Source organism: Crocuta crocuta, unplaced genomic scaffold, assembly GCF_008692635.1.
Source record: "Crocuta crocuta isolate KB4526 unplaced genomic scaffold, BGI_CrCroc_1.0 scaffold118, whole genome shotgun sequence".
Lineage (NCBI taxonomy): Eukaryota > Metazoa > Chordata > Mammalia > Carnivora > Hyaenidae > Crocuta > Crocuta crocuta.
Window position 1 is genome coordinate 5,561,657 of NW_027551558.1, and position 27,395 is coordinate 5,589,051.

General features: G+C 40.9%; 2 protein-coding genes and 1 non-coding gene across 3 annotated transcripts in view; 2 read left to right on the plus strand and 1 right to left on the minus strand.

Annotated features, from left to right (window-relative positions):
- The window catches only part of RNF149 (ring finger protein 149), a 49,457-nt gene extending 41,153 nt beyond the window's left edge, over positions 1-8,304 (plus strand). Inside the window, exons 10-13 of the mRNA XM_077749189.1 lie at positions 640-798; positions 2,306-2,448; positions 5,664-5,820; positions 7,970-8,304. The gene's annotated coding sequence lies outside the window, so the exon portion shown is untranslated. The remainder of the gene's footprint in view (positions 1-639; positions 799-2,305; positions 2,449-5,663; positions 5,821-7,969) is intronic.
- LOC144219378 (small nucleolar RNA SNORD89) lies at positions 876-991 on the plus strand. The gene has a single exon (XR_013331391.1). It is a non-coding gene; the product is annotated as a small nucleolar RNA SNORD89 (small nucleolar RNA).
- Positions 3,515-22,158, minus strand: CNOT11 (CCR4-NOT transcription complex subunit 11). Its single transcript, XM_077749375.1, is given in 8 exon segments — positions 3,515-4,622; positions 4,707-4,803; positions 6,179-6,381; positions 7,588-7,790; positions 9,531-9,683; positions 18,567-18,731; positions 21,512-21,903; positions 21,905-22,158. Coding segments are annotated over 8 exon segments (1,515 nt in total). The 5' UTR covers positions 22,009-22,158; the 3' UTR covers positions 3,515-4,424.
- Between the last annotated feature and the right edge of the window lie 5,237 nt (positions 22,159-27,395).

Sequence of the window (27,395 nt, forward strand, 5' to 3'; positions counted from 1 at the left end):
ATCAGATAGAGCTTTCCTTAATTCAAAAGTTTGAACACTAAACTATAAATCAAAGAGATGGGAAGAATTGTAGTGGTCTGATCTCATCTCCAGAGACATGTCTTTAAAAAAATTTTTTTAATGTTTTTGAGAGAGAGAGATGGATAGAACATGGGTGGGGGAGGGGCAGAGAGAGGGAGGGAGACACAGAGACACAGATTCCGAAGCAGGCTCCAGGCTCTGAGCTGTCAGCACAGAGCCTNGAGCAGTGAGATCCTGACCAGAGCCGAAGTTGCTTAACCAGCTGAGCCACCGAGGTGCCCTGGAAACATGTCTTTAATAGCAGAGAAAGGAATTACCAAGAGAAAATAGAGAACTGCAACAATTTGAAAGCTTCCTCTGATAGGCTTTTTTAAAGGCAGAAATAAATAGGATAGAGAAGGGTCAAATATTAGCAGAATTTTTGCTGAGACATAAAATTCATAAAATGCTACTCGGAATAAGGGGAACTTAATGAAGAAAGAGTAAACCAGAGAGATTTGGTTTAAGGTTAGTCACATTATTTATGGCAGTAATCACAGTCCCTCTAACAGTTGTCATAAAAGCCATTTGTTCACAAATACTGTAGAAACAGGTGTTTTTTTTGTTTTTTTTTTAAAGTTTGAAAGTCCCAGGCAGCATGTGAAAGAAGCAGTTCGACCGTGAACGTGAAGCACTCTTGTCATCCGCTGCCCGCACGAGTGGGTGCTGCTGCTGGGTTTCCCACCAGAAGACCACCAAGGCCAGGAGGAGAGAGAGAAAAACGGGGCACCTTGGCAGGTAAGTTTCCTCACATGCTCAAGTCTGGGGGGTCCTGAATGTAAAAAGCCTTTCCTAAGAGCTTGTCTCTTGCAGTCACTGAGGAGTGATGACAATAAAAGGCCGAATTGCAGCGTGCCCATCAGCAGTTTGCTCTCTGTGGGGCACACGATGACAAAAATCTCCAGAAGCGAATCACTGGTCTGACCTCAGTAACCTCAGGATTGAAGCTTTGCACTCAGGCAGGCTTTCCCAGAGGGGTCTTCTCTTCCCAAAGAGAACTGGTATTTTTAGAAGGAAAAATAATCAGTGAATCAGAGACATCAGACCTTAAATGAGTACTAAATATTTCTCTGCAGTATACTTGCTGCATCAGAGGCTTCTAGAATCAGGAACAGTAATAGACCTTCAAGAACACGTTGTGTTCCCGCTTGGATTAAATAGCCAGTGTAACCAGATTCCCCAAGAGAATAGCTTAATTGGCAAGTCTGCTCTTTTGAGCACATCGAAGTTTATTTGCTCAGTAAAGGCTGAGATTACATCAGTATGTGTATGTTACTAGCGAGAACCTGAGGTAATTATGTGTTTGGTCAAAAGCAGTTTCTTTGAGCTCAGCGTAAACTGTATTTGTGATTTACAAAGCACAGGATGTTGGCCTGAACCAAAGCGAGTCTTGTATAGAACATACGCTGTGCTTCTGTGATGCAACAACCAATTAGAAAAGCCACCTACGCCTTTCCCAGTTAATTTAGTTTTTGAAGTTTTAAAAACACAAACGTTTCACTTTAAAAAATGCTAACGTGTAATTCTAGTTATAAAAGTGAAATCTCTACAACGTCATAATCAGCCATTTAGCTAGATTTGCCTTTAATAGCAAAGTAGACGTTGTGAATTGAAAAAGGTGTATGCATCACAGTAACTGAATCCATTCTTTTTGATGAGGTATAAACTTGTATATTTTGGCCTAATGAGAAACCTGAGAACACCAGCACTTTCTGGGGGCTTGGGTGCCTCGGTACCAGATCCCAGGATTTTAAGTGTTTGGGGAAGCATTTTAGGGATAGATTTCCTGATCAGAACAATAGTGATTGCATAAAAAGAACAGACAGACCTGATATAAAGTGAAACCAACAAAATGTTTTTGTACCTAGGTAGAGTGTGCAAGAATTTTAAAGAATATGTAAAAATATGCGTTAATTTTCCAGATATCCTGAAAATGTTAAAGTGCTACCATTCAAAATATTATTTAAAACGAATATTATTTAAAATGAGCACATACTCCATCATGTTCCATAGGAATGTCAATCTTTACAAAACATAGTAAGAGGTGGTAGACGCCACTTAAAATTTTGGGAAAATGTGTACTCTGTGAGAAAGGTGAGTGATAACTGTTTCTTTAAAGTTGTTTAAACGTATAAACACTGTTAAAAGAGAATTATTTGACATAGTCGTATCTTAGGATCTGATTATTTTTGAAGTATTTTTTCTTTCTACTCTATGATGTAACTTAGTGCTATCTTTTTAACAGGTGATTTGGAGATAGTACAACTAGAAACCGGAACTAGAAAATCCAGAGAATTCAAGAGGTGTTGTTTTTAACATGGCAGTAAATTGAACTACACTTAAAAACTGATTACAGTTACTGAATCCCAGGACTATCGTTTATTTCAGGTAAACTTTCTTCTTTTAAAATGTTTAATGAAGAATCTTTTGCTGGTGTTATAAACCTTAACCTGACTCACTTTTTTTTTTTTTTTTTTTTTTTTGGTAAAATGTTCCCTAAATGTAATTTACTGCTGTTCTTTGTGAACTTTTTAGATTTGAAAGTCTTTCCTCTTTCAAGTAAACGCCAACAGTGTGATCTTGGGACGATAAGCAGTAGTGAGTCTCTTTATTTGCAGAGTCCACGTTTGTAAATTCAGCAACTGAATTTACCTGTAACCCCCACTTCAGGATGGGCAGTGATTTGGGCCAGGTCCTTTGCAGCACGTACAGTGTGCGGTGAAAATTGTGAGGCACGTGACCCTCTTCTGGTTGAGGTTTAAGAGGACGTTCTGCCTTCTTGTTTCAGCTCTCAAAGTGTCAACAGTGTCCCCTTCTCCACTGTGGATTTAGTGTTGTCTTTCCCAAAATTTTGTACCTTGGTGATTTCACCGTTTAAAATGGCCCCCAAGCATAGTGTCATCTCCTGTTCTCAGCACATGAAGTCTGTGATGTGCCTTATAGAGAAAGTACGTGTTAACCAAGCTTTGCTCAGACATGGGTTCACAGTACTGATGGCCAGTGCCGCTCAGTGTTACCAGAGAATCAGTAGGTCCTGGAGCCCTTCCAGCAGTGGTCCACACTTTGCCATTTCAGAAAGCATCTCAGTAATGAACTGTTTCTTTTCCCAAACCTAATACGTAACAGTGATGCCCACTTTTAGATATGGAGATCGAGGCTGTTATTATCATTTTGGATGTTTTAAATGCATTCCTCTACTACACTGGCTTGGGTTCTTATTTCCTTTAAGTAAATATGTTTATAAATACCTTACTTTCATAAGAATACCTAAGACCTAAGATTTCGTATAAATCTAGTAGGAGTACTGCTCCTTTGCTAAGGATTAAATTGGAAGGTGAACTCCTGCTGAATAGATTATTTCCCTGTAACGAACAGGCTTTGGAAGTATCTCAGTAAATGAGTAATTTTTCATGGTTTCTTCAAGTTAAAAAAAAAAACAAAAAACATCAGATGATACAGTTCATAAAAAACTTTAATATAAGGCACTCTTGTCCAAAGTTACATGAGGGAGAACAGCCCACAGGACGCCAGCCACCTTGTCCTCCTGGGTCTCACACAGGTCCTCTGCCCCAGCATAGGCGGCAGGGTACAGACTATGTGACAGTTCCTCAGTGGTGATATTATCTCCCAAAGCATGGGCTAATATTTTTCCTTAAAACAAGAAAATAACTATCTTAGACTAAGAACTGAAGAACTAATGAACATCTTGAGAGGAAAAAAACAGAACACTACACCAGCTATTAGAGTCTCAAAAAAGGTTTTCTAAGAGTTTCCATGTTTCTAAGAGGGCCAAGAAATGCACGTATTCTGTTGTCTATTAAGTCACCATGACAAGAAAGGATAAAGTTAGAAGCATTTTCTTGCTTCAGACTGTGCTTAATGAGAAAGTAAGGGCTATATGCATAAATGGGTTCAAGGACCAAACTTCTGTTTGCCATTTGATTCAAAAACACTCCATTGATTTCCTCTCAAGGGCAGTATGACAAATTCCTAAGAATGTCTTCATTTACTCATTAAATACTTTTAATATTAGAACCTTAAAACTGGGATTCTTGATTTATCAGTAGCCTGTAACTTGTGTTTTAAACAAAAACAGGCACCTTCTTCTATAGTGCTAAAGACCTCCTCTACTTTTTTACAATAACCTTTTTTGGATAACTGCTAATCCTAACCAACAGCAAGACACCAAAATAGACACATTTTTCAAAGTTCTTACCAAAAATTCATCTCAAGGAAAAAGTCATCCAGGAAAGGAAAAAAGTGGTTTATATGCATTAGCCCAAGCAATCCACTCATGGTTCTATGAGTTTAAAAATTAAGTCACAATACAGCTGAATAATGAATGTGGTGATTCTGATGAGGTATTATTTTGACATTTTGGTCTCGGAAGGGGTTTCTCCAGTATCCAAGGTCTTCAACAATCGGAAAAGGCCAGCAGCTTCTCGTATCCTACTGAATTCAATACAGAATGCCTGCACTTCTATAAACAAGTCCTGCACGTTAATTATTTTGTTGCGGATCAAGGACTGGAGAAAGACACACACTAGACGCACCAAACGATTCTGAAAAAGAGAAAAAAGCAAATTTCAGTGTACCCATTTTCTTGGCAGGTATTTATAAAATTTACAAAAATTTCTGCTACTTACCTGCATATATTTATCCTTAATTTGTTCACAAGTAGAGATGCAATTTGATATGTAAAGGTGAATAAATTCAGGAGGTAGATCAACAGCTGTAGTCAGTCTGTTTCAGAAAGTTAAAAAAAAGTTAGGACTGTTAAAAAAAACATTATTAGCCATAAAATATAAAATCCCATTTTGGTCATTTAGTGAAAATTTCTGATATATGATCAGTTACCTACTTTTAAACATACTTATGCAAATAAGCCTGAGCCACCCCCATTTAATAAATGGCACATTTTTAAGTCTGTTATTAGCATTACACATGAAGATTCCTCATGTTTTTGAACACATTTCTCTGTTCTTGGTTGAATCCTAATTTGTAGTTAATGGGTCTTCAAGCTCTAATAAGTAACATATATTAAACCCCGATTACACATAAGTGCTATGCAAGGTGGTATGTCCAAGAACGTATAATTTAACAATAGTACACTATAATTAAAGGCTAAAATGAGGGGTTTGCAAAAAGCAGTGTAAATGAAAAAAAATAGGAAAAGCCTTGAAAGGTCAAGTGGCCTAAAACTGAAAACTTGAAGTATTCCTTGTAACCTAGTGAATGACGGGAGGAAAAAGCTGGGATCGGAGATCAGTGTGGGACATTTAGGAACACAGGGGTAGAGACCCGGATGGAATGTGACAGAAGGCACTGGTGGCACATTAGCGTCTCCAAGAGGAAAGCTGGTATTTCCCAAAGGATTCTGTGGAATATTTTAAGGAAAACAAGGTGGGAATTCCATGTTCGGATAAAGGTGTACTATGCTAACTATACAGTATGAGTTTCCAAAAGGAATTCTAAACTTTGACTGCAGAACCTTTTCCCATAAGGCACCAAGGAACCAGTGCTCTGAGAAAAGTGCGGTGTTTGCTTGAGATGGGGGGCGGTGGGCACAAGGAGCTGACCTTGTCCTTGAAATTACTCTCTAGAAAGAATACAACTGATGATAACAAGATGTGGTTGTTCTTGGACTAAATACCAAAGAGCTGGTGAAAACAGTGCTATAAGAACACAGCGAAGGGGAAGAAGCTGGCGCTGAGAGGGAGGTCAGTCCAAGGACGGGAGCAGAAGCAGCCCCAGAAGGAAGTGAGTCTTCACCGGAGGGAAAGGCCTGAACAGGAGAACACAGACACGCAGTAGTGTGTTTTCAACAAGCAGCTGGCCAGTTTTGCCAGTGACAGCAAATAAAGTTGAAAACCTCATGGCTCCTCTCTCACACCCCAAAAAGAACACTCTTGTACACATACTTGTGATTACTTGGCTTTTTCTTACTGGCAGATTAGCTTAAAAGGACACAGTCTTTAGTACAATTTCAAGGGGTGGGGAACCCGAACTTAAAATCTGTTGCCAGTTTTTCCTTCTGGCCATTTTATTTAATCAGGATCTAGATTTACACTCCCCTCTCCCCGCCCCCCCCCACACGTGATCAAGTATAAAAACTTACCGATTTACAACTTCCATTGAATGCAAAGACATGTCCATGTTGACCAGAACCGAAAAATACTCTGTGATCTGGCTTGACTGCATTAACTTCAGCAGCATTTCTATAGCAACTAGAGGGTTGTTTTCCACTAAGTCTGGAAGTTTGGCTGGAGTGAGGCCAATATGATAAACGAGTTTGGGATCTTTTTCCAATTCACCCAGGAGCTAAATAGAACCAAATTTTTAAAAAGAGAGAGGTTCTTGAGTCAAATATTCTCTTTCCCGCCTACAAAAGCAAACTATAAAATTATCTACCTTGAACCAACTTCGTAAATTTCTTCCCTCAAACCCATTACAATCCTGTGTTGATTTTTAGATTTACATTTAAACTGTAAAGATACTAAAATGCAGATTCCTTCAAGACTGTGAAAAAAAAAATGCTAGTCGTCCCTTTCCAGGGCATTAAACCAGACTCCCTGTTGTCTGATTGGATAGACTACTGCGTGGATTACAACGGTAACAATCCTTAACACCTTTGTAGGCTTTTCCTATCCTCTGTTAAAACCAAAAATAATCTCTAGTTGCCAACCAGTTCTCCAGAAAAGCACAGAGAACTGGGGAAGATGGGAAACAAGAGTGCAGCCACAGGCAGAGAACAGACACTCGAAGAGAGCATGACGGGAAGAGACCACTGCCCTTTCGCGGTGTCTCACTGTGCAGGGCCATACAGTTCAGGCCCTACTCGTGACGCAATCCAAATAAGTGGTTTTTCTTAGAAATCCTCTATGCTCATTCCCCTGTCTGCATATACCACAGTGGGCTGTGTTTTAGGATGGCCTAGCAAACAAAGTGAACTACAAACCGCTGTTATTTGGCTGAAACATTTTCAGTGGTACACCGGATTGGAAGTGTCAGTATGTCCTCACACGTTCTACTGTGAAAGTATGCAATGCTGGATTCACAGCATTCACAAAACAGAAACCAGCCACCAGGTATCCTTGCCTTTCCCCACCCAGGGGAGTCTTACACGAAGAATAGCAGGGGCTACTCTCAATGTCAAATCCACCACTAACTAGCTGTGTGACAGTGGCTAGCTTACCTTCCCTGGGTCTCCTTTTCTTCCTCCATAAAATGTTAATCTTGCTTACCCTCAGTAGAGTCAACTGTCCAGCAAATCTAACAATGTATGCAAAGTGCCAAAAATGTGAGATCCATCCTAACCTTCCTCTCCCAGACTCAAAATGGTCCCAAGTAAGTGGTGACACATGTTGAGTCGTCATTCTTTTTCCACCAGAGCAGAACAAAGCTCCAGAGATCCAAGACTCCTTGGATCCAAAACACTCTTCCTACTGGGCTTCTATGGGCAGGATCATTTTATTGGTCATTTATCATGTGAAGGATTAAAATAAAATACCTACAATAAATATATACCTGTGTTTGTTGAGGAGAAGATAAGGGGCTTTTGAAGGCTTTGGCCATTATTCGCTTGATCTCCACACCAGTGCTATTCTTGACACACATTGATTTGTCCCATTGAATTGCATGGTCAGGCTCTGTTGGATTCAGCCAAGCCAGCTCATCCTCACAAATGTGGAGTGGAGGTGGTGGACGAATAAACTCTGGCCGGAAATGGCCTATAAGGAGAGTAGGAATGTTTGCTTCTATCAGTAAGCTACCATCTATGCACGTCTGTATAAAGATAACATGATAAAACTCACAGACTTCAAAATCCAAAGCAGAGATGATACAAAAAGTCAGGGTTTTATTCAGGATACCAACAAAATGAAATACTGATACAACATTATTATGCCAGAGACCAAATCTATTCTTCAAGAGAGGCAAAGGCATTACCGTGATCTGACGATTTTTAATTCAAGCATGATCACCACTCAGAAGCAAAATGACACAGCTTCACATACTGGTAAGAGTTCTGATGGGAAAAATGAAATGCTATTTAATCTCACTCTTCCTATTCTTAGTTAACTGCTATATTTTTTTTTTAAGTAGGCTTCCCGCCCAGTGCAGAGCCCAATGTGGGGCTTGAACTCACAACCCTGAGATCAAGACCTGAGCTGAGATCAACAGTCGGGACACTTTTAACTAACTGCGCCACCCATGAGCCCCATTAATTATTTTATTCACAGACCACTATTATTTGTGCTGGTTTTTTCTTTGCGTCTTCTAACCTTGAGGTGGCAAATTATGTGGATATGAAATGGCAGGAAACAAAAAGGTACAGCTGCCTTGACATTCCCAAATGAATCCAGAGACTTTCATAATCTCCTGAATTCACAAATCCCATATTCATTTTCATAAAACCGTAAAAGAACAATAGGAAAATGCAGTGACTCAGCACTCCAACTGTTTTATGAAACAAGACTGAACCCTAAGTTACAAACCCACAAAAATAAATGCTAGTGGGGATTTTTGCTGAACAAATTTCCTAATACTCTGGGCTTAAGATGGCTTTTTCTGATCATGGGTCCTAGCCCCTGCCAAATTTGAGAATAGTTTATCTCAAGAATCACCAGTTTATCTTAAACTATACTCTCTGTTCACTTAATCTAGCATCTTCCATCTAGCAGGACTAACATCATATCTCTGTTCAGACCACTTATAAAAAGAAAACTTTAAACACTCGATGAGAAGCACTACTTATGTTATAATGAAAACATTCCCGTGAGGTACATATGTTTAGTACAAATGTATCTGATTTGCTTTTCACATACCTTTCTGGTAGCTTATGCAACACAAAGTCATACCTAAGCAAATATTAAATGAAAACCAGTATGTGCCTTGGGCCTTTTAGGCACACTTTTGTGTTCAGCTTAGACTTAAAATATTAAACCCATTTATGCCAAAGATCTATTAATGGCATTAAATTCTCTTAAGTTTTAAACTCATGGTGACACTGTAATTTGGAGAACATTTCCTTATCCCTAAGGATAAAGCATGCCTTCATCATTAAAACCACATAGAAGCCTGAAACCAAAAGATGCAGCTGTGTTATTTCAAGTTCAGTAGGTGTTTTCTTTGAATTAAACTAAGAACTATAAGATCAGCAGAATTTTACAATGGAAAAGATTATGATACTGATAAGATTAATGAAGAGCTATAAAATTTAATACATTACAGAAGATTCATTTCAGTAAAATCATAATTTATATCAGGAATGCTGATAATAAAACACTTGGCATGTAATTTTATTAAAGAAGAACATAGACCATCTCTACTATGTTCTATAAGACACTATAACTAGGTTTCTCACTGAATTCAAGTATAAGCAGCAAAAAAATTAACACCATATTTTAGAAAACCAAAAGTCTCAGGATGCTGATAAAATAAAACCAAGAACAAAAAAGTAATATACCTACTTTCAATAGGTGGCTTTGGTCCACTGACTAAAGCTTCTGTGATCTGAGAGGCAACCGAGCTGTCAAATCCAGAATTAGAAGAATCTGGGTCTGGGTCACTGAGAATACTAGGGAAGCTAGCCTTACTTTGGGTTGGCAATTCAGACTGGCGTTCTGAAAAATGGTAAAATAGGAGACATTTTTAAATTGGGGGCACCACAAGGAGAGTGAAGAAATAACAAACTGGGAAAAGCTGTCTGCAACACATAATGAACATAGGGCTAGATTCAGAATATACACCCCACCCCCCAAATACAAATCAGCCAGGAGCTACAACACCCACGAACAAGCCAGCAGCAGCTACAGCCAGGCTCTCAGCCAGTGGTGCTGGGGGCCGTTCACACCCACCAGAGCACCCCATCCGCTGCAGACCAGTCACAACAGGAGGGTACGTACAGCCCATACAGGGGATATCCATAGTGCCAGACAGGTGATCAGGGGATATTAAACTATTGAGCTCCACGGGCCATTTTCTACATAATGCCACTACTTTCAAGTCCAAAAGATGTAAGTGACATACCTAATATATAGAAACAAACACAGAGTTAGACAAAATGAGACAGGAGTATGTTCTGAACCTCAGAAAACTAAAGGAAACATAAGCAATCTACCTGATGAAGAGTTCAGGAAATGGTCATAAAGATGCTCACACTGGACCTGAGAGAAAAGTGGATAAACTCAGAACTGAGAATAACTGAAATGAGAACAAACAGCAGAGGCAGAAGAAAGGATCAGCAATCTGCAAGACGGTGATGGAACACACCCAAGCGCAACAGCAAAAAAAACCCAGTAATAATGAGGATAAGTTAAAGAACTTCTATGACAATATCAAGCATAACACTTGCATTATAGAGGGTCCCATAAGGAGAAGAGAAAAAGGGGAAGAAAACTCATCTGAAGAAATCATTGCTGAAAACCTCCCTAACCTGGGGAAGGAAACAACCAGCCAAGTCTAAGATGCACAGAGAACCCTACACAAGATGAACCCAAGAAGGTCCGTATTGGGACCCGTAATTAAAATGTCAAAAATTAAAAGATAAAAGAGAATCTTAAAAGCAGCAAGAGAAAAGCACATAGTTACAAGGAAACCCCCAAAAGGCTATCAGATGTTCTTTCAGCAGAAACTGCAGGCTAGAAGGAAGTGGCATGATATTCAGAGTGCTGGGAAAACCCTACAACTTGCCCCAGCAAGGGTATCACTCAGAATTGAAGGACAGATAGTTTCCCAGACAAACAAAAGTTAAAGTTATCACCACTAAACTAGCCTTACAACAACTGTTAAAGGAACTTCTATAAATGAAAAAGCAAAAGCCATAGTTAGAATAAAATTATGAAAAGAAAAAACTCCACTGGTAAAGATGAATGCATACTAAAGGTAGCAGATCACTTATAAAGCTAGTATGAAGGCTAAAAAACAAGTAGTAAATCAGTTATATCTACAATAATTAGATAAGGGGCACAAAATAAAAAGATGTAAAAATATGATACATAAAATTAGGAGCCAGGGGTGAGGTGGGGGAGTAAAAGTATAGTGCTTTCATAATGTGTTCAACCAACCATCAATTTAGTTTAGACTGGCCTATACTAAGAATATTATATATAAAGTTCATACTAATCACCAACCAAAAACCTATAACAGATACATAAAAAACAGGAATCCAAACATAACACTAAATAAAGGGATCAAATCACAAGGGAAGAGAGCAAGAACAGAGAATTACAAAAACAACTAGAAAACAATTAACAAGATGGCAAAAAGTACCTATCTGTGAATACTTTAAATGAACTAAATGTACATTTACTTTTAAGTCAAAAGACAGTCACTGGATGGATTAAAAAACAAGACCCATTTGTATACTTCCTACAAGAGACACGTCAGACATCAGACCCAAGGACACAGACTGAAAGTGATGGTATGGAAAAAGATATTCCATGCACATGGATGGGTGGGGGAGAGGGTAGCAATACTTATACAGGATGAACTAGACTTTATAAAATTTTTTAAATGTTTATTTTTGAAAGCGAGACAGAACATAAGTGGGGAAGGGGCAAAGAGAGAGGGGGACACAAAATCCAAAGCAGGCTCCAAGGCCCTGAGGTGTTAAGCACAGAGCCCAACACAGGGCTGGGGCTTGAGCTCATGGACTGCAAGATCGTGACCTGAGCTTAAGTTGGACGCTTAACCAACTAAGCCACCCTGGTGTCCCAGGACAAACTAGACTTTAAAACAAAGACTGTAACAGGGCATTATACAAGATTATATAAAGACATTATATAATCATAAAAGGGACAACCAAACAAGATGTAACAATTGTGCATATTTATGCACACAACATAGAAACACCCAAATATATAAGGAAGAAACTGACAGCAGTACATAATAGTAGGGAACTTTAACAGCCTACTCACATCAGTGGACAGATCATCTAACAAAAAAATCAATAAGGAAATACTGGCTTTGAATGACACACTGGACCAGATGTACTTAACAGATATATTTGGAACACTCCATTCTAAAACAGCAGAATACACATTCAAGTGCACATAGAACGTTCTCCAGAACAGATCACATATTAGCCCACAAAACAAGCCTCAGCAAATTCAGAAAGATCAAAGTCATACCATGCATCTTTTCTGACACAATGCTATAGAACTAGAAATCAACCCCAAGAAAAAAACTGGAAAGACCACAAATACATGGAGGTTAAATAACATGAGACTAAGCAAAGAATGGGCCAACCAGGAAATAAAGAAGCACATGGAAACAAATGAAAATGAAAACACAAGAGTTCAAAACTTTTGGGATGCAGCAAAAGCAGCTCCAAGGAGGAAGTTTATAGTAGTAGAGGTCCACCTCAAAAGCAAGAAAAATCTCAAACAACCTAACTTTACACCCTTAGGAACTAGAAAAAGAAGAGCAAAACCTAAAACCAGCAGAAGGAAGTAAATAATAAAGATCAGAACAAAACACATTAACAAAATGAGAGATAAAACTGATACGGTTATCTCAATACATGCAGAAAAAGCATTTGACAAAATTCAACATCCATTCATGATTAAAAACCTTAATGGGTATACAGGGAACAAATCTCAGCATAATAAAGGCTATATACGACAGACTCACAGCTAACATCATACTTAATGATGAAAAGATGAAAGCTTTCCTCCTAAGTCAGGAACAAGACAGGCATGTCCACTCTCACCACTTTTATTCAACACAGTACTGGAAGCCCTAGCCACAGCAGTCAGACAAAAAAAGTCTGGTAAAAAAGAAGTAAAACTCTCACTATTTGCAGATAACATGATACTAACATATAGAAAACCCAAAAGACTCCCACTGAAAAACTGCTCCAACTGATAAACTCACGAAAATCACAGGATATGAAATCAATGTGCAGAAAATCTGTTGCATTTCCATACATTAGTAACAAAGTAGTGGAAAGAGAAATCAAGAAAACGATCCCCATTTACAGTTGCACCAAAAACAGTAAGATAACTAGGAGCAAATCTAAGCAAAGAGGTAAAAGACCTGCACTCTGAAAACTTTAAAGCACTAATGAAAGAAAGTGAAGATGACACAAAGAAATGGAAAGACATTCCAGGCTCATGGCTGCGAGGAACAAGTATTATTAAAATGTCCATGCTACCCAATCTACAGATTCAGTGCAATCCCTATTAAAATACCAATAGCATTTTTCACAGAACTAGAACAAATAATTCTAAAATTTGTATGGAACCACAAAAGATCCCCAAATAGCCAAAGCAATCTTTTGAAAGAACAAGAAGGCTGGAAGCATCATGCTCTTGGATTTCAAACTAACAACAAAACTATAGTAATCAAAATAGTATAGTACTGGGTTAAAAACAGACACACAGATCAATGAACAGAATAGAATGCCCAGAAATAAGCACATGCTTATATGGCCAATTAATCTACAAGAAAGGAGGCAAGAATATACAACTGGGGGGAAAGACCCTTTCTTCAATAAATAGTGCTGAGAAAACTACATGCAAAAGAATGAAACTAGACCACTTTCTTACACCGTACACAAAAATAAACTCAAAGTGGGTAAGAGACCTAAACATAAGACTTGAAACCATATAACTTCTAAAATAAAACATAGGCATTAAACTCTCGGACATTGGCCTTAGCAAGTTATTTATAGATAGGTCTCTCCAGGCAAGGGAAACAAGCAAAAACAACAAACAACTGGGGCTACATCAAAATAAGAGCTTTAGTACAGCAAAGCATAAATAAAACATAAAGGCAACCTACTAGGAGAACCTATTTGCAAATGATGTATCTGATAAGGGGTTAATATCCAAAATAAATAAAGTACTACAACACCCAAAAAACCCGCAAAATAATCAGATTTTAAAATGAGCAGAAGACCAGAGCAGGCATTTTTCCACGAAGATACATAGATGACCAACAGACACATGAAAAGATGTTCAGCATTACTGATCATCACAGAAATGCAAATCAAAACCATAGTGGGTATCACCTCACATCAGTCAGAAGTCAGCTAGTATCAAAAACAAACAGCAAGAGCGAAATAAGTCAGGCAGAGAAGGACAAATACCATTATGTCTGCACGTATAGGAGGATTAGGAGGAACTTAACGGAGGACCATGGGGGAGAAGAAGGGGAAAATAGTTGGGGAGAGGGAGGGAGGCAAACCATGAGAGACTCTTGAATGCTGAGAACAAACTGAAAACTGATGGGGGTGATGGGCATGGAGGAGGGCACTTGTGGGGATGAGCACTGGGTGTTATATGGAAACCAACTTGACAATAAACTATTTTTTAAAAAATAAATAAATAAAAAACACACAAACAGCAAGTGTTGGTGAGGATGTGGAGAAAAGGAAACCCTCGTTCACTGTGAAAATGTAAACTGGTGCAGCCTGTCTGGAAAACAGTATGGAGGTTCCTCAAAAACTAAAAACAGAAGTACCATAGGACCCAGTAATTCTACTTATGGATATTTACACAAAGAAAACAAACACTAGTTCAAAAAGACACATGCACACTTATGTTTATTGCAGCATTGTTTATAATGCAAGACATGGAAGCAACCTAAGTGTCCATCAATAGATGAATGGATAAAGGAGATGTGGTATATATATATATATATATACACAACGGAGAATTGTGAAGAGGAATATTAAAAAAGAGTGAAATCTTGCCATTTGTGAAATTGACAGACCTAGAAGGTATTAAGCTGCATGAAATAAGGCAGACACATAAATACCATATGATTTTACTGATATGTATAATCTAAAAATATAAAACAAACTTAAAAAACAGAAACAGACTCCTAAAGACCGAGAACTGGTGGCTGCCAGAGGGGAGGGAAGGAGGAGGATGGGCAAAACAAGGGGATAAAGAGGTACTAACTTCCAGTTACAAATAAATCACGGAATGAAAAGTACAGCAGAGGTTATACTGTCAGTAATACGATAACTGTATGTTAACAGATGGTAACTACCTCTAACATGATGAGCACTGAATAAATGTGCAAAACTTAAAATTGCCATGTTGTACACCTGAAACCAATGTAATATTGTAGGTCAACTATAATTTCTTTTTTAAAAAAAAAAAAAAGCAAAAAACTACAAATCAATGTTTTAAAAAAGAAATAATGGGCTGACTTCAAACATTTTATTTAAAAGGGGCGCCTGGGTGGCTCACTTGGTTTAGCATCCGACTTCAGCTCAGGTCATGATTTCACGAAGTCAGGTCATGATCTCATGGTTCGTGAGTTTGAGCCCTGCATCGGGCTCTGTGCCGACAGCTCAGAGCCTGGAGCCTGCTTCGGATTCTGTGTCTCCCTCTTTCTCTGCAGCAACCCCCCCACCATGCTCTGTGTCTCAAAAATAAATAAGCATTAAAAAAACTTAAAAAGGAAATAAATAAAAGGGCTTTAATGGCCAATAAACATCTGAAAAGATATTCAATCCCATCGGGAACAGGAGTGGGGAAATCAGTCAAAACCCAAGATACTAGTACATACCCTCCAGATTAGCAAAAACTAACAAGCCTGAAATTATCAGATGTAGACAATGTCAGGTAACTTGCACACTGCTAATGGGAATGAAACATGGCACAGCAACTCTGGACAATAATCTGCCTTTAGCTAGTCAAGTTTTACATGTGCTTATCTTTCCTGCTAGAGGAAACACTTTCCTATTTACACTAGGAGAATGTACCAAAATGTTCATAGCAACATTACATCCACCAATAGTAAAATGGATAAAGAAACCACTGATTATATGTCATCAACATGGATTCATCTTACACCAACACCCAAAAGAACACTGTATGATTCCACATACACGTCAAGTTTAAGATCATCTGAAGTTAAACTATAGGCATGCACAGGGGGGAGGGCTATAAAGTAAATCATGAATGATTACCGCAAAAGTCAGGTTAGTAATGGAGAAGGAAGGGAGCAGCTAGTAAGAGAAGCACACAGGGAGCCTCAAAGTCCTGAAACGATTCCATTTCTTAACCTAGATAATGGCTGCTCCAGGGTCACTTTATAATTCCTTAAAATGTGCATGCAGGTTTTATGAAATTACATATTTCAGATTTTGTAATTTTGAAAACACAGAACTAAAGTCCTAATTCCTTAAAGAGCTACTACTGTTAATAGAAGACCATCAACCCAATGGAAAAATGGCGAGACATGAAAGATGCCTTAGATCTGTAACAACATGTTCAACTCATTCATTTAAGGGAAAATGCTAACTATCCTGAGATGCCATTTTCTTATCTCAGATTGTTAAAGCACGAAAAATTAACATACCGAAATGTAGGGAAAATGTTTAAATTGGCACATTGTGTGGTAAACTAGTAAGTGTGGGTTGTCAGGAATTTTAATAAAACCTCTAAAATGAATACTGACACTGTTAACAGGGTAAAAGTGCCCCTTACAGTTACTTCGGTTTAACTTGTCTGCTTATTTGAAGTTTAAAAAAAAAAAAAAAAATCAAAGGCATCCTCCATAAATATACCTCTGGTCCATGAACACTACCCTAAGACCTATGAACTGAGGGCCTCTGCAAAGATCATCTGTGTGTAGCCAGCTCCAGAAAAGAGAAGTGCATTGCTTTTTTTTTTTTTTTTTTTTTTTTGGTACTTGTAAAAATGAATGGATTTGGACATCTTCAATCTGGTTAGGGGATAGCAAGCTTAGCCACTGTGCCAAAATATTCTCAGGACTAACATATTCTTTTCTGGGCTTGATATCCTTTAAAATTTTCTCACAAACTAGGGCACCTGGGTGGCTCAGTCAGTTGGGCAACCGACTTCAGCTCAGGTCACAATCTCACAGTGTGTGGGTTCAAGCCCCACGTCGGGCTCTGTGCTGACAGCTGGCTCAGAGCCTGCAGGCTGTTTTGGATTCTGTGTCTCCCTCTCTCTCTGCCCCTCCCCTGTTCACACTCTGTCTCTCAAAAATTAAATAAATATTAAAAAATTTTTTTTCTCACAAACTAAAGTCATCCTAAGTTGCAAGGGAAATCATATTCTCACTTGATTAAAAACAAAACTAGAACCCTCAGAAAACATATCCTTTCTGAAGGTAAGGTGACTAAAATTGCCTATCACCTCTGTACCCAGCTTCATGTTATCTTTTTAAAATTATCATATTTTGTTCCTGTGAACAGATTGTATCTAGCACTAATGACCAATAAGTATTTCTGTGTTCAATCTTAAAAAGTCTTAAAAAGATTTCTCTTGGTTTCAGAAAGTAACCACTGTTATACTGTTGATACCCAGGAATTAAAAAGTGAGGTTTGAGGTTCAGAATACTCCCAGGAAAAAGTAGTTTATTGAACAATGCCACCTTATGTTAACCAAACAAATGTCACAGATGCATTAAATCTAAGAAGGATGGGAAACAGTCAAAATTAATACTGCTGCTCACTTAATCACAACATCAGGGATTCAAAAATTTGCCTATATATTAGAATTTCCCTAATGAGGGGCGCCTGGGTGGCTAAGTCGGTTAAGCATCCGACTTTCGCTTGGGTCATGATCTCACGGTTCGTGGGTTTGAGCCCCGCGTCGGGCTCTGTGCTGACTGCCAGCTCAGAGCCTGGAGCCTGTTTCAGAGTCTGTGACTCCCTCTCTCTCTTACCCTCCCCTGCTCATGCTGTCTCTCTCTCTCTCCTAGAAATAAGAAACATTAAAAAAAAAAAAAAAATTTCCCTAATGAATCTCTCTCAAGTGGTTAAGGCCCACTCATCCATTTTTGCTCAGAGCAGTTAAGCAAAAGGTACCACTTCTAACCTTCCCTACTCAGAGACACTCTGACCATCCAGGATCAAGAAAGTTCCCCTATTTTCTATCACAACATGCTTTTGCTACAAGAGAACCCATTCACTTGTTTATATGTATAACACAGAAGGTGCCCAAACAATCTTGAAACAGGACACAGTGGAGGTTTCACATGTCCTGATACCAAAACTTACTACAAAGCTACTGTAATCAGAAGTATGGAAGTAGAATACAGACAGACAAAGCAATTAGAGAGAGCCCAGAAATAAACCTTTCCATACATCATCAAATGATTTTCAACAGGTACCAAGAGACATTGTTTTGACTATTCGGGGTTCCATGGGATTCCATATGAATTTTATGATAGGTTTTTCTATATCTGCAAAACACGTTGTTAGGATTTTAAGAGAAATCGCACTGAATCTGTAGATCATTTGACATCAGGAAAAAATTTTTAAACAGACTAAATTTTATCTGGCATTCTTCTTAAACTGGAAAAGAAATCAATTCAACTAAAAACTCAGAGTGAATTTCTATGCCATATTAGCAAGGATCCAATACTGAAGCTGTTTTTCAAAGAAGTTACTAAGCTTTTAGGTTACAAAGACCTTCATTTTAAGTGGAGAAGCTTAAAAAAAAAAAAAAAAAAAAAAAAGGCAGCCTTGTGCTACCTACCACACGAGAGTCCCCAAACCACCGATTCCTCCTTACCAGCCAAGGCTAACTGAAGCCCACTAATGTCCACAGACTGGCCCATGTTTCCAACATCCATCAATGCGATCTGTCGAGGTGTTTTTTTGAAGAGTTCCCTTGGGGGTGCCAGCATCAGCTGGGAAAGAAAAAACTTTTCTGGTGGAGTTATAGGAGGTAAAAATCCTGTGAACAAAAATGTACAACAATTTCTCCAATGGTTATTTTTTAAACTTAACTTGACTCTGGTAAAAGTAGCATTGCCTACTTGCCATTTCCATTCACATACTTTTTAAAACAAAATTAAAATTAAGTTTCAGTTAACCAAATATATACATTTATGAAAATGTAATTAAATATGTCATTTGAAATTCTATTTGTGGCAATATCAAGGAAACTTTGGGTCTAACTAGGTTTCCAACATGCAAAGGCTAAACCTTACACATGCAAGTAAATAAAAAAGCTACAGTGCTCAGAAACGCTTCTTCTTGGAGCGCCTGGATGGCTCAGTCAGGTTTTGATCTCCTGGTTCGTGGGATCTCTCTCTCTTCCCCTCCCATGCTTGTGCTCTAATAAGTTTTTTTTTAATGTTTATTTTTTGAGAGAGAGACAGAGCAGGAGCAGGGAAGGGACAGAGAGCGAGAGGAAGACACAGAATCCAAAGCAGGTTCCCGGCTCCCGGCTGTCAGCCCAGAGCCCAAGTCAGGGCTCAAACCCACAAACTGTGAGATCATGACCTGAGCCAAAGTTACATACTCAACTGAATGAGCCACCTAGGTGACCCTCAAAATAAATAAGCTTAAAAAAAAAAAGAAATGCTTTTCTTCTGTACTACTGCAACCAATTGTACAAGTTGAAGAGACCAGGAAACATCATTAGCGGAGCAAATACACTTCTCACACCTGCTTCAATACGCAGTGAAGCCACCAAATTCCCACAGTGCTGACTGCCTTTTCTCCCACACCCACGGCTCACCAAGCCTCAACCATCCCCAGGGGCACTGTCGCCAGACACTGCTCCCTCCTCTCCTCTTGCCTGAACTACAAGACAGCCTTCCTAAATTCCCCAGCTCCCAGTTTTGACTCCTGCCTACCCATCACCCACAGTTCACATTCCCACTTATGACTTAGTCATATTTCTAGGTACAAATCTGCTCACAATACTTAACCTGTTTACACAGGATTAAACCCAAACTTCTGCACCATTTTAAGTCCCTTCATAATCTAGTTCTAACCTACTTTCCAAATATCATCCCTTGAACTCCCCTCTAACCCACATATCCTACACTCTAGTTGCACAAAATCTTTCAGGTTCTAGGAGTCCTGATTTCAAAACATCCGATATATCCAGCTCTTTAAGAATACTGTACAGGGCCACACCTTCCCTCACACACCCCCTACCCCATCTCTAATAACCATCCAGCAAAAACAAAACATCCCTCCCTCTGAGAACCTCTCCAGCCACACAGGTAGTTGTTCCTCTGTGCTACCACACATTTTGTATGTGACATCTAGTACAACTCTTACTATACTGGTTATGACTACATCTACGTCTCCCCAACCAGACTTGCAAGCTTGAGTGAAGAGAAACCATCTTATTTACGTCTAGATACATTCTCAACCCTAGCTCTGCATCAGAATCATCTAAAAAACTTTAAAAATATCTCCATCAGGTGTTCACACTAGACATACAATATAAGCCTTGGCGCTGATATTCCCTCTTGTCTATTTAAGCACCATCTCTGCTTTAATAAAAATAATGCAGTCTATGGTCTACATCTAGGTTTACGCTCCCTACATTTAAGAATGACATAACAACTCCTTCCTTTGCCTAACCTGGCCTTCAGAATTCAAAGGGCTCTCTGAGTAAAACCTCACAATGTCCCCATTCTCTGCTAAGGGTCCCTTAGCATGGTGGGTTTTGACAACCCATAATTATGTTCCATTACTTTCTGGGCATTCTTAAACTCCCTGAAAGCACAGTTCAGTACTAGTACTCTAAGGGCATTTTATCCAACACAAATATGCCCCTCTTACATAAGAGAACTGTAGGAAACCAACTAGAAGATGGTTTAGATCCAAAGGGGATGCCAAGCATGAACACCAAGCAGCCTGCAACGTATGTCATGAAAAACTTCATGGTATTACTTCAAAATCCACTGCCTTCACCTTTTAAGTCCCCATGTAGTGGCCCCTACCGAGGCAGTGTTTTGCTCATTTCCCCACAGGTTGAGTACTGTAAAACCAAACTGTTTCCCTCCAGTACACTGGTCTTGTTCTTCGTCTACCAGGACCCTCATCACTAATCACCATGCCCTCTGTGCCCTTCTTTCTTGGCTGAGTCTTCTCCCAAAGTCAAGTCTCACAAAGCATCTCTCCGTTAAAAAGGCAGCCTCGAATGAAACCCACCGATCTGATCTCGCCAATGTCGCACAAATACACATTTTACAGAACGTCCAGTAATCACGCGTTTTCTAACTTAGGCCGTAGATTTGAGACTACCTTTTATTCTCTGCCCCCATCACATTATCCAGGGACACCCAACAAACCAACGAAGGTGCAAAGTCCTTAAACACGGCTAAATGTCTATTTCTGCCTCGCAACTTCCTCGGGTTCTCAACAACTTCTATTTACTTGACTGACACTTAACGCAGGAGTAGAGTGTCATTAGTTACGTCACACATCTCAAAGGGGCTTAACAAGAACGAAGTGCGACTCGGTTGCTCAAATTGTCAAGCCCCACTCAGCAGCCTGATTCCATGGCCTCGTACAGTTGAGGGGAATAATTCGTGGTGCCCTGAATCCGTAATTAAGCTATCACTTCTCCACAGTTGGGGACGGGGGGGGGGGAATTTCAAAAGGAGACAATTTCACTTGCGGATGAGCTCGCACAAGGATAAGTGGAAAGTTCCCAATCTATCCACAGCGCACATCTGGCGTCGGAAGGGACGGGCTGCCCTGGCGTACCTGAGAGGGGCGGCCTGTCAGGCTCCTGGCCGCCGCGAGCGGGCGGCGCGGGGTTGAGCAGGTGGGCGAAGCTGGCGGCGAAAGGGTTGGCGGCGAGCGGCTCGGTGCGGTACATCTCCCAGAGCAGGTAGAGCGCGGTGAGGCGTTGCGCCGCGCTAGGCAGTAGGTCCGGCTGCTGCAGCAGCATGACCAGCACCGAGCCCAAGCGGAAGTGGTCGGCCTTGCTGAAGTAGTGGTGGAAGGCGGTGGACAGGCCCTCGAAGGTGCTGCCGCCGCCCGCTTCCTCCGAGATGATGCTCAGCAGGCTCGAGAGCTCCTTTGGAGTCAGGCTCATCCTGCCCGCGGGCCCCCCGGGGCCTCCACTGCCCGGCCCGGGGCCGCCTGCTCCGCTTNCCCGGGCCGCTCCTGGACGCCGACCCCACCGCTTCCCGGGAACCCCTCTGCTCCGCGGCAGTGAGAAGCCGGCCAGACGCCGCGCTCACCCCGCCGCCGGGCATCAACCTCAACCGCCCGCCCTGCTTCCCGGCCGGAGTGGCCTTGGCGCCGGCTCGCCCCGTCCCCACGGCCGTAAAGCGCGCTTTTACACGACACCGTCGCAAACAAAACACGTCGGAGAAGCGAGACCGCAGAAGGGCTGAGAGACAGCGCTGAGAGAAAGCGAAGCTGGTGGAGCGAAGGCAAGGAGAATATCCGGGTGGGCGGGGTGAATCGACCGGAAGTGGGGCGGGGCCTGCGGGAGGGGCGGGCCGGCGGGGTTCTGGCTCTAGCGACTGTGNTCCGCTATCCCAAGCGGACCTCCTAGGAGTTGGCCTGGCAGTGGACGGTCCCGCTGAATGTGGGCCACGTTACCGTCCGGAAAAATGCGTCTTAGATTCGAAATAGTTTTCTTAACATTGTTCATGATTTTAAACTGTTTAAGTGCAAGTAACTGAACGAGGGCATTTCTCATAACCAAAGATAATTTCCAGTCTCCTATATATTTTTTTTGCACAAATAGAATCTTATTAAACTTGAGCTTTTGTACATGGTTATTTTAACAGGATATTGAGAAAAATTTTCCAGTAAATATTCATTTACAAGATTGTTGTGCAACTTTTTACTTTCCCTGTCCTAAGGCTCTGATTCTGGGCCTTCACTGCGTTGTAAGGCCGTGGGGAAACTTTCGGAGTTGGTAACTCCAGGGGTACTCAGTCCTTAAGCATCTAACTTCAGCTCAGGTCATGATCTGGCAGTTTGTGAGTTGCAGCCACCAGCCCCCCGCCCCCATCGGCTCAGGGTTCTTGCGCTCACAGCTCAGGGCCTAGAGCCTTCTTCAGATTCTGTCTCCCTCTCTCTGCCCTCCCATGCTTGTTCTCTCTCTCAAAAATAAACATTAAATAAAATTTTAAAAAAGTAAAGAAATGTAGCTTTCTTGAGAATGTTCTCTAATTAAAAAAAAAAGTAGCACCAGGCCCCAAAGATGATGGCCCAGGTATCTAAAAAACAAAATCACCTCCCCAGGTGACTAAAGGGAACTCAGATGTTGGTCCTCAGACTTGCCCAGCCCCCTCCCTAGACCTAAAGGAACCTAAGGGATATCTCCAGGGGTTTCTACCAGGGAGGTTAGGGAAATTGGGTCTGCATTAAACCATGATAGCAGCTCAAGAATCATCTAGTTAGATGCCACCTTCATTCTCAAGTAAAACTGAAGGAAGAGAAATGGCTGAGTCACCAGGTATGTAAATTATGAAGGCTGCTTCAATTTACTCCTAGATTGCCCACTTGAAAGATCTTGCTAAAACATTTCTAACTGCAGCACATATAATTTGCTAATGCCTGGACCTTTGGGAAACTGACTCAAATTAGCTCAAAATGCTCACTTTCTTCTTTTTACTGTGGTAAATAAACCTTACTGTGTTTGAACCATTTTGCATTATGGAGGTCTCTTTGTACTACTAGCAATTAGTACACATATCTAGTTTGACTATTTTTTAAAGATGTTTCAAAATACTTGAACATAATACCCACCACCACTACTACCACCCCCAGAAGAACTAAATACTTTTTGGGCCGCCTGGGTGGCTCAGTCGGTTGAGCATCCATCTTCGGCTCAGGCCATGATCTCGCGGTTTGTGGGTTCGAGCCCCGCGTTGGGCTCTGTGCTCACAGCTAGCTCAGAGCCTGGAGCCTGTTTCGGATTCTGTGCCTCCCTCTCTCTCTGACCCTCCCCTGCTCATGCTGTCTCTCTCTCAGAAATAAAAAAATAAAAAAAAAAAGAACTAAATACTTTTCTTTCCATAGGACTGATAAGGGAGCATAAGGCAAGCTGAGGGCAAAGCACAAGCTAACACAGCCCACCCCGTGGGAAATGTGTAATTTTCCTTAGGTACTCCAGGCTGCCCAAGAATGTAAGAAAGTACCGAAAACAAATGGTTAAACTCATAAATTACCAAAAAAAAGGGAGATCTTACCAATAGCCTAAAGTCCAGGAACTCCCTACTGTCTTAAAGTTAATGCTTTGCTAGAGGGAAAAACAACTTAACTTGACAATAGCTAGGTCTCCAGTAATCTGTCTTCTTCAGCATATGGAAATCCCTTTATAAACTTCCTCTTAACTTTAGCTCCCCCATCTTCATAATCAGTCACTCTTCACAACCCCAGTGAAGCTCTTTCTGCCCACCGGTCCTGTGTCTGTGTGTTAATAAGATCACCTTTTTTGCACCAGAGACGTCTTTGGGAATTCTTTCTTGGCCATCAGCTCTAAACCCCACGATCACCCCCAAAATCCCATCAGGATCATTTTCAAAATTAAGATGATATCCAGAGTTTCCTACATGTTCCCTGAAAACAGCTCTCAGGTCCTGCATTAGTTCCCTGGCAACAAATAATGACAAATTGGGTGGTTTAACCCAACAAAAATTTGTTTCCTCACAGTCCTGGAGGAACTGTGGGTTGGCAGTGCTGTGCTCTCTCTGAAGGCTCTAGGGAAGAATCCTTGTCTCCCAGCTTCTGGTGGTTACCAGCAGTCTCTGGCATCCTTTGCCTTATAGCCGCCCCACCCGCATCTTTGCCTCTGTAGACACATAGCCTTCTTCTCTGTACATCTGTGTGTCACATGGCCTTCTTCTGGGGACATCAGTCGTTGGATTTAGGGTCGACCCTAATCCAGTAGGACCTCACCTTCACTGATTATGTTATCAAAAACTGACCTCTGTGCTTCTGGACCAGAATATAATGCGAAGACAGAGTTTGTGATAAAGAGGAACAATAGCGTTGGGGCGCCTGGGTGGTTCAGTCTGTTAAGCATCTGACTTCGTTTCAGGTATGATCTCATGGTTCACGGATTCTAGTCCCGCAGAGGGTTCTGAGCTTACAGCTCAGAGCCTGGAGCTTGCTTTGGATTCTGTGTCTCCCTCTCTTTTCTCCTCCTCCCTCCCCTGCTCATACTCAGTCTCTCTCTCTCTCTCGAAAATTAACATTAAAAAAATTTTTTAAAGAGAGGAACAATAGCTTTATAGCTTTGCCTGGCTAAGGAGGCTGTAGCAGGCAGCCCTCGAAAAAACTGCAAGTGACCCCTTTTCCCCTCCCTTTGAGGAAAGGGTAGGGGAGAGGAGTTTTTGGGAAATACAGGACCAAGCTGGTTTCAACAGGAATTATGTAGGTACTGCCAGCCTCCAGAGTAGTTTTCAGGGTGGTACCAGGTTCTGGACACAAAAGGCTAAGAAGGGAAGAAGGGAGGTGTGTAAAAGAGAGGAAAATGGTTACTTTAAAAATCGACTGTCGGGGCGCCTGGGTGGCTTAGTCGGTTGGGCGTCTGACTTTCGCTTGGGTCATGATCTCGGGGTTCGTGGGTNCTGTCGCTGAACCATTAGTGCAGCTAATGTTTATTTTTGAGCAACTTTATGCTTTTAAGCCATTTCACTTAACTCTACAAAGACTCCATCTTGGACTTTCAGGTGGACATGAATTGTGGGGAGACACTATTCAACACACTAAAGGCTGAGGGGAGGATCGCTGGCCCAAGGTTCTTCAAGATGTACTAATAACTAAATTTGCATGGGACAGATTAACAGGAGGGGAAAAATCCCAAAGTTTTATTACATGAGCACGGAGGCCCAATAATGAAATTGAAACCTAAAGAAATGATCAAGGCATTTTTTGTACTTCTTAGATAGACAATAAATCTGTGAGGCATTGACAAGACAAAGAAAACTTTGGGAGCTTCAACTGTTGCAGGATTTTTTTTTTTTTTTCCTCAATACCTGCGATCTGTTGTTGTCTTGCTTCTTCGAAGAGTGAAGAGGCGGTATAAGAAAGTAAGAATAGAATAAAATCTCTCTTTACCGAGAGGGGGCATTTTGTTTTATTAGGGTTTTGGTCGGCCCCTTTCCTTCCCCCTTGTTCCTTCTCAGGTTCTACCTTTGTGGACTAGGTAACTAAATGTCTGTACATTCCTTTTTGATTGGCTTGTTTCTATTGTATGAGGGGTGGTCTACGGCCATACGATTCCTGTGGGGTGTACGTTTTATGGTCTACTTATTTTAGTCAGGTATTTTGATTGTCAAATTCCTGAGGGGAACCTGAGGGGAGGAGGTGGTGTCTGTCACATTCTTAAGAGGAAACTTATGCCTAAGGAGGTTTGCTGTGGTCAGACGCTCCCGGCATTGTTCGAAAATATGTGCTTTTCCCCACCCAGAGAGGAACCTCAGGTCCTAACCTTTCCCTCCTCTGCCTTTTTTATCCTATCTTTTGCTATTATACAATTAGTAAGGAATGCCACACAGAATTGGGGCTGGGGTAGAACATTCGTAAAAAGTAACAAGGGTTGTTGGTACAGCCTTCACCCCTCTGAATCTTTCATCTCTGATGATAAAGGTGTCACGGGGTAGATACTTCTCATAAGGAAGATTTCAGGGGGGCAGAGGAGGTCTGAGTATTCTTCTTACACAGGCTGTATCTTAAGTAAATTTTATTTTAAGTAATCAATATGCCAATTTTGAGTGGCCTATCCTTGGCCTCCTGAAGGCCCTAAGTTCTCCTGAGCTTGTGTCTCGGTAGTTCCCCTTCATATCCACCTCTTCGCTGCCCTTTAACTCAACACCAGCATTTGTGGATTTAACAAACCCTGTTTTGAGCTCCTGATATGGGCCAGACAGTGATATAGGCACTACTGAAAGTCAGTGAATGAGAGATCAAGCCCTGCTCTCATAATGCTGAGGGGAGTTTCATTACCTCTTGGTCAGCCCCACAGTAACTATCTGTGCAGTCTAGAATCCCCCACTGGAGAATCACCTCATCCTTTATGATAACTGACTTTACCAGATAGTCAAACACCCCACTGAAACTGATTTAAATTCTTTCTAAAATGGATCACATATTTCCCTCTCTTCAAATGGAGTATACAGACACAATTTAACCCTGCTCTGATTATGCTCTGATACAGAATGACAAGGGCCAATTAGGCATAAAGAACTATTTGCTCTAGGGGTCCCTGGGTGGCTCAGTCGGTTAAGCGGCTGACTTCAGCTCAAGTCATGATTTTGCAGTTCATGAGTTTGAGCCCCACGTTGGGCTCTGTGCTGACAGCTCAGAGCCTGGAGCCTGCTTTGAGTTCTGTGTCTCCCTCACTCTCTCTCTCTGCCCCTCCCTTGCTTACTCTCTCTCTCAAAAATAAATAGACATTAAAAAAAAAAAGAACTATTTGCTCTATACAAAGTGTCCTCCGGTAGCTAGACTTTTTTAAATTCTTAGGTCTGTCTTCTATAGTTTTTCTATTTCTCTCATCCCTGTTGGGTTGATGTTATTCTCCCACAAGAGTGAGCCTTGCAGTTGGGGTTCAAACGTTAGTGATGCAGTGAAAGGGTGCATAGTTGCTGGAAATTTGATTCTGTGACACTGGCTTAGA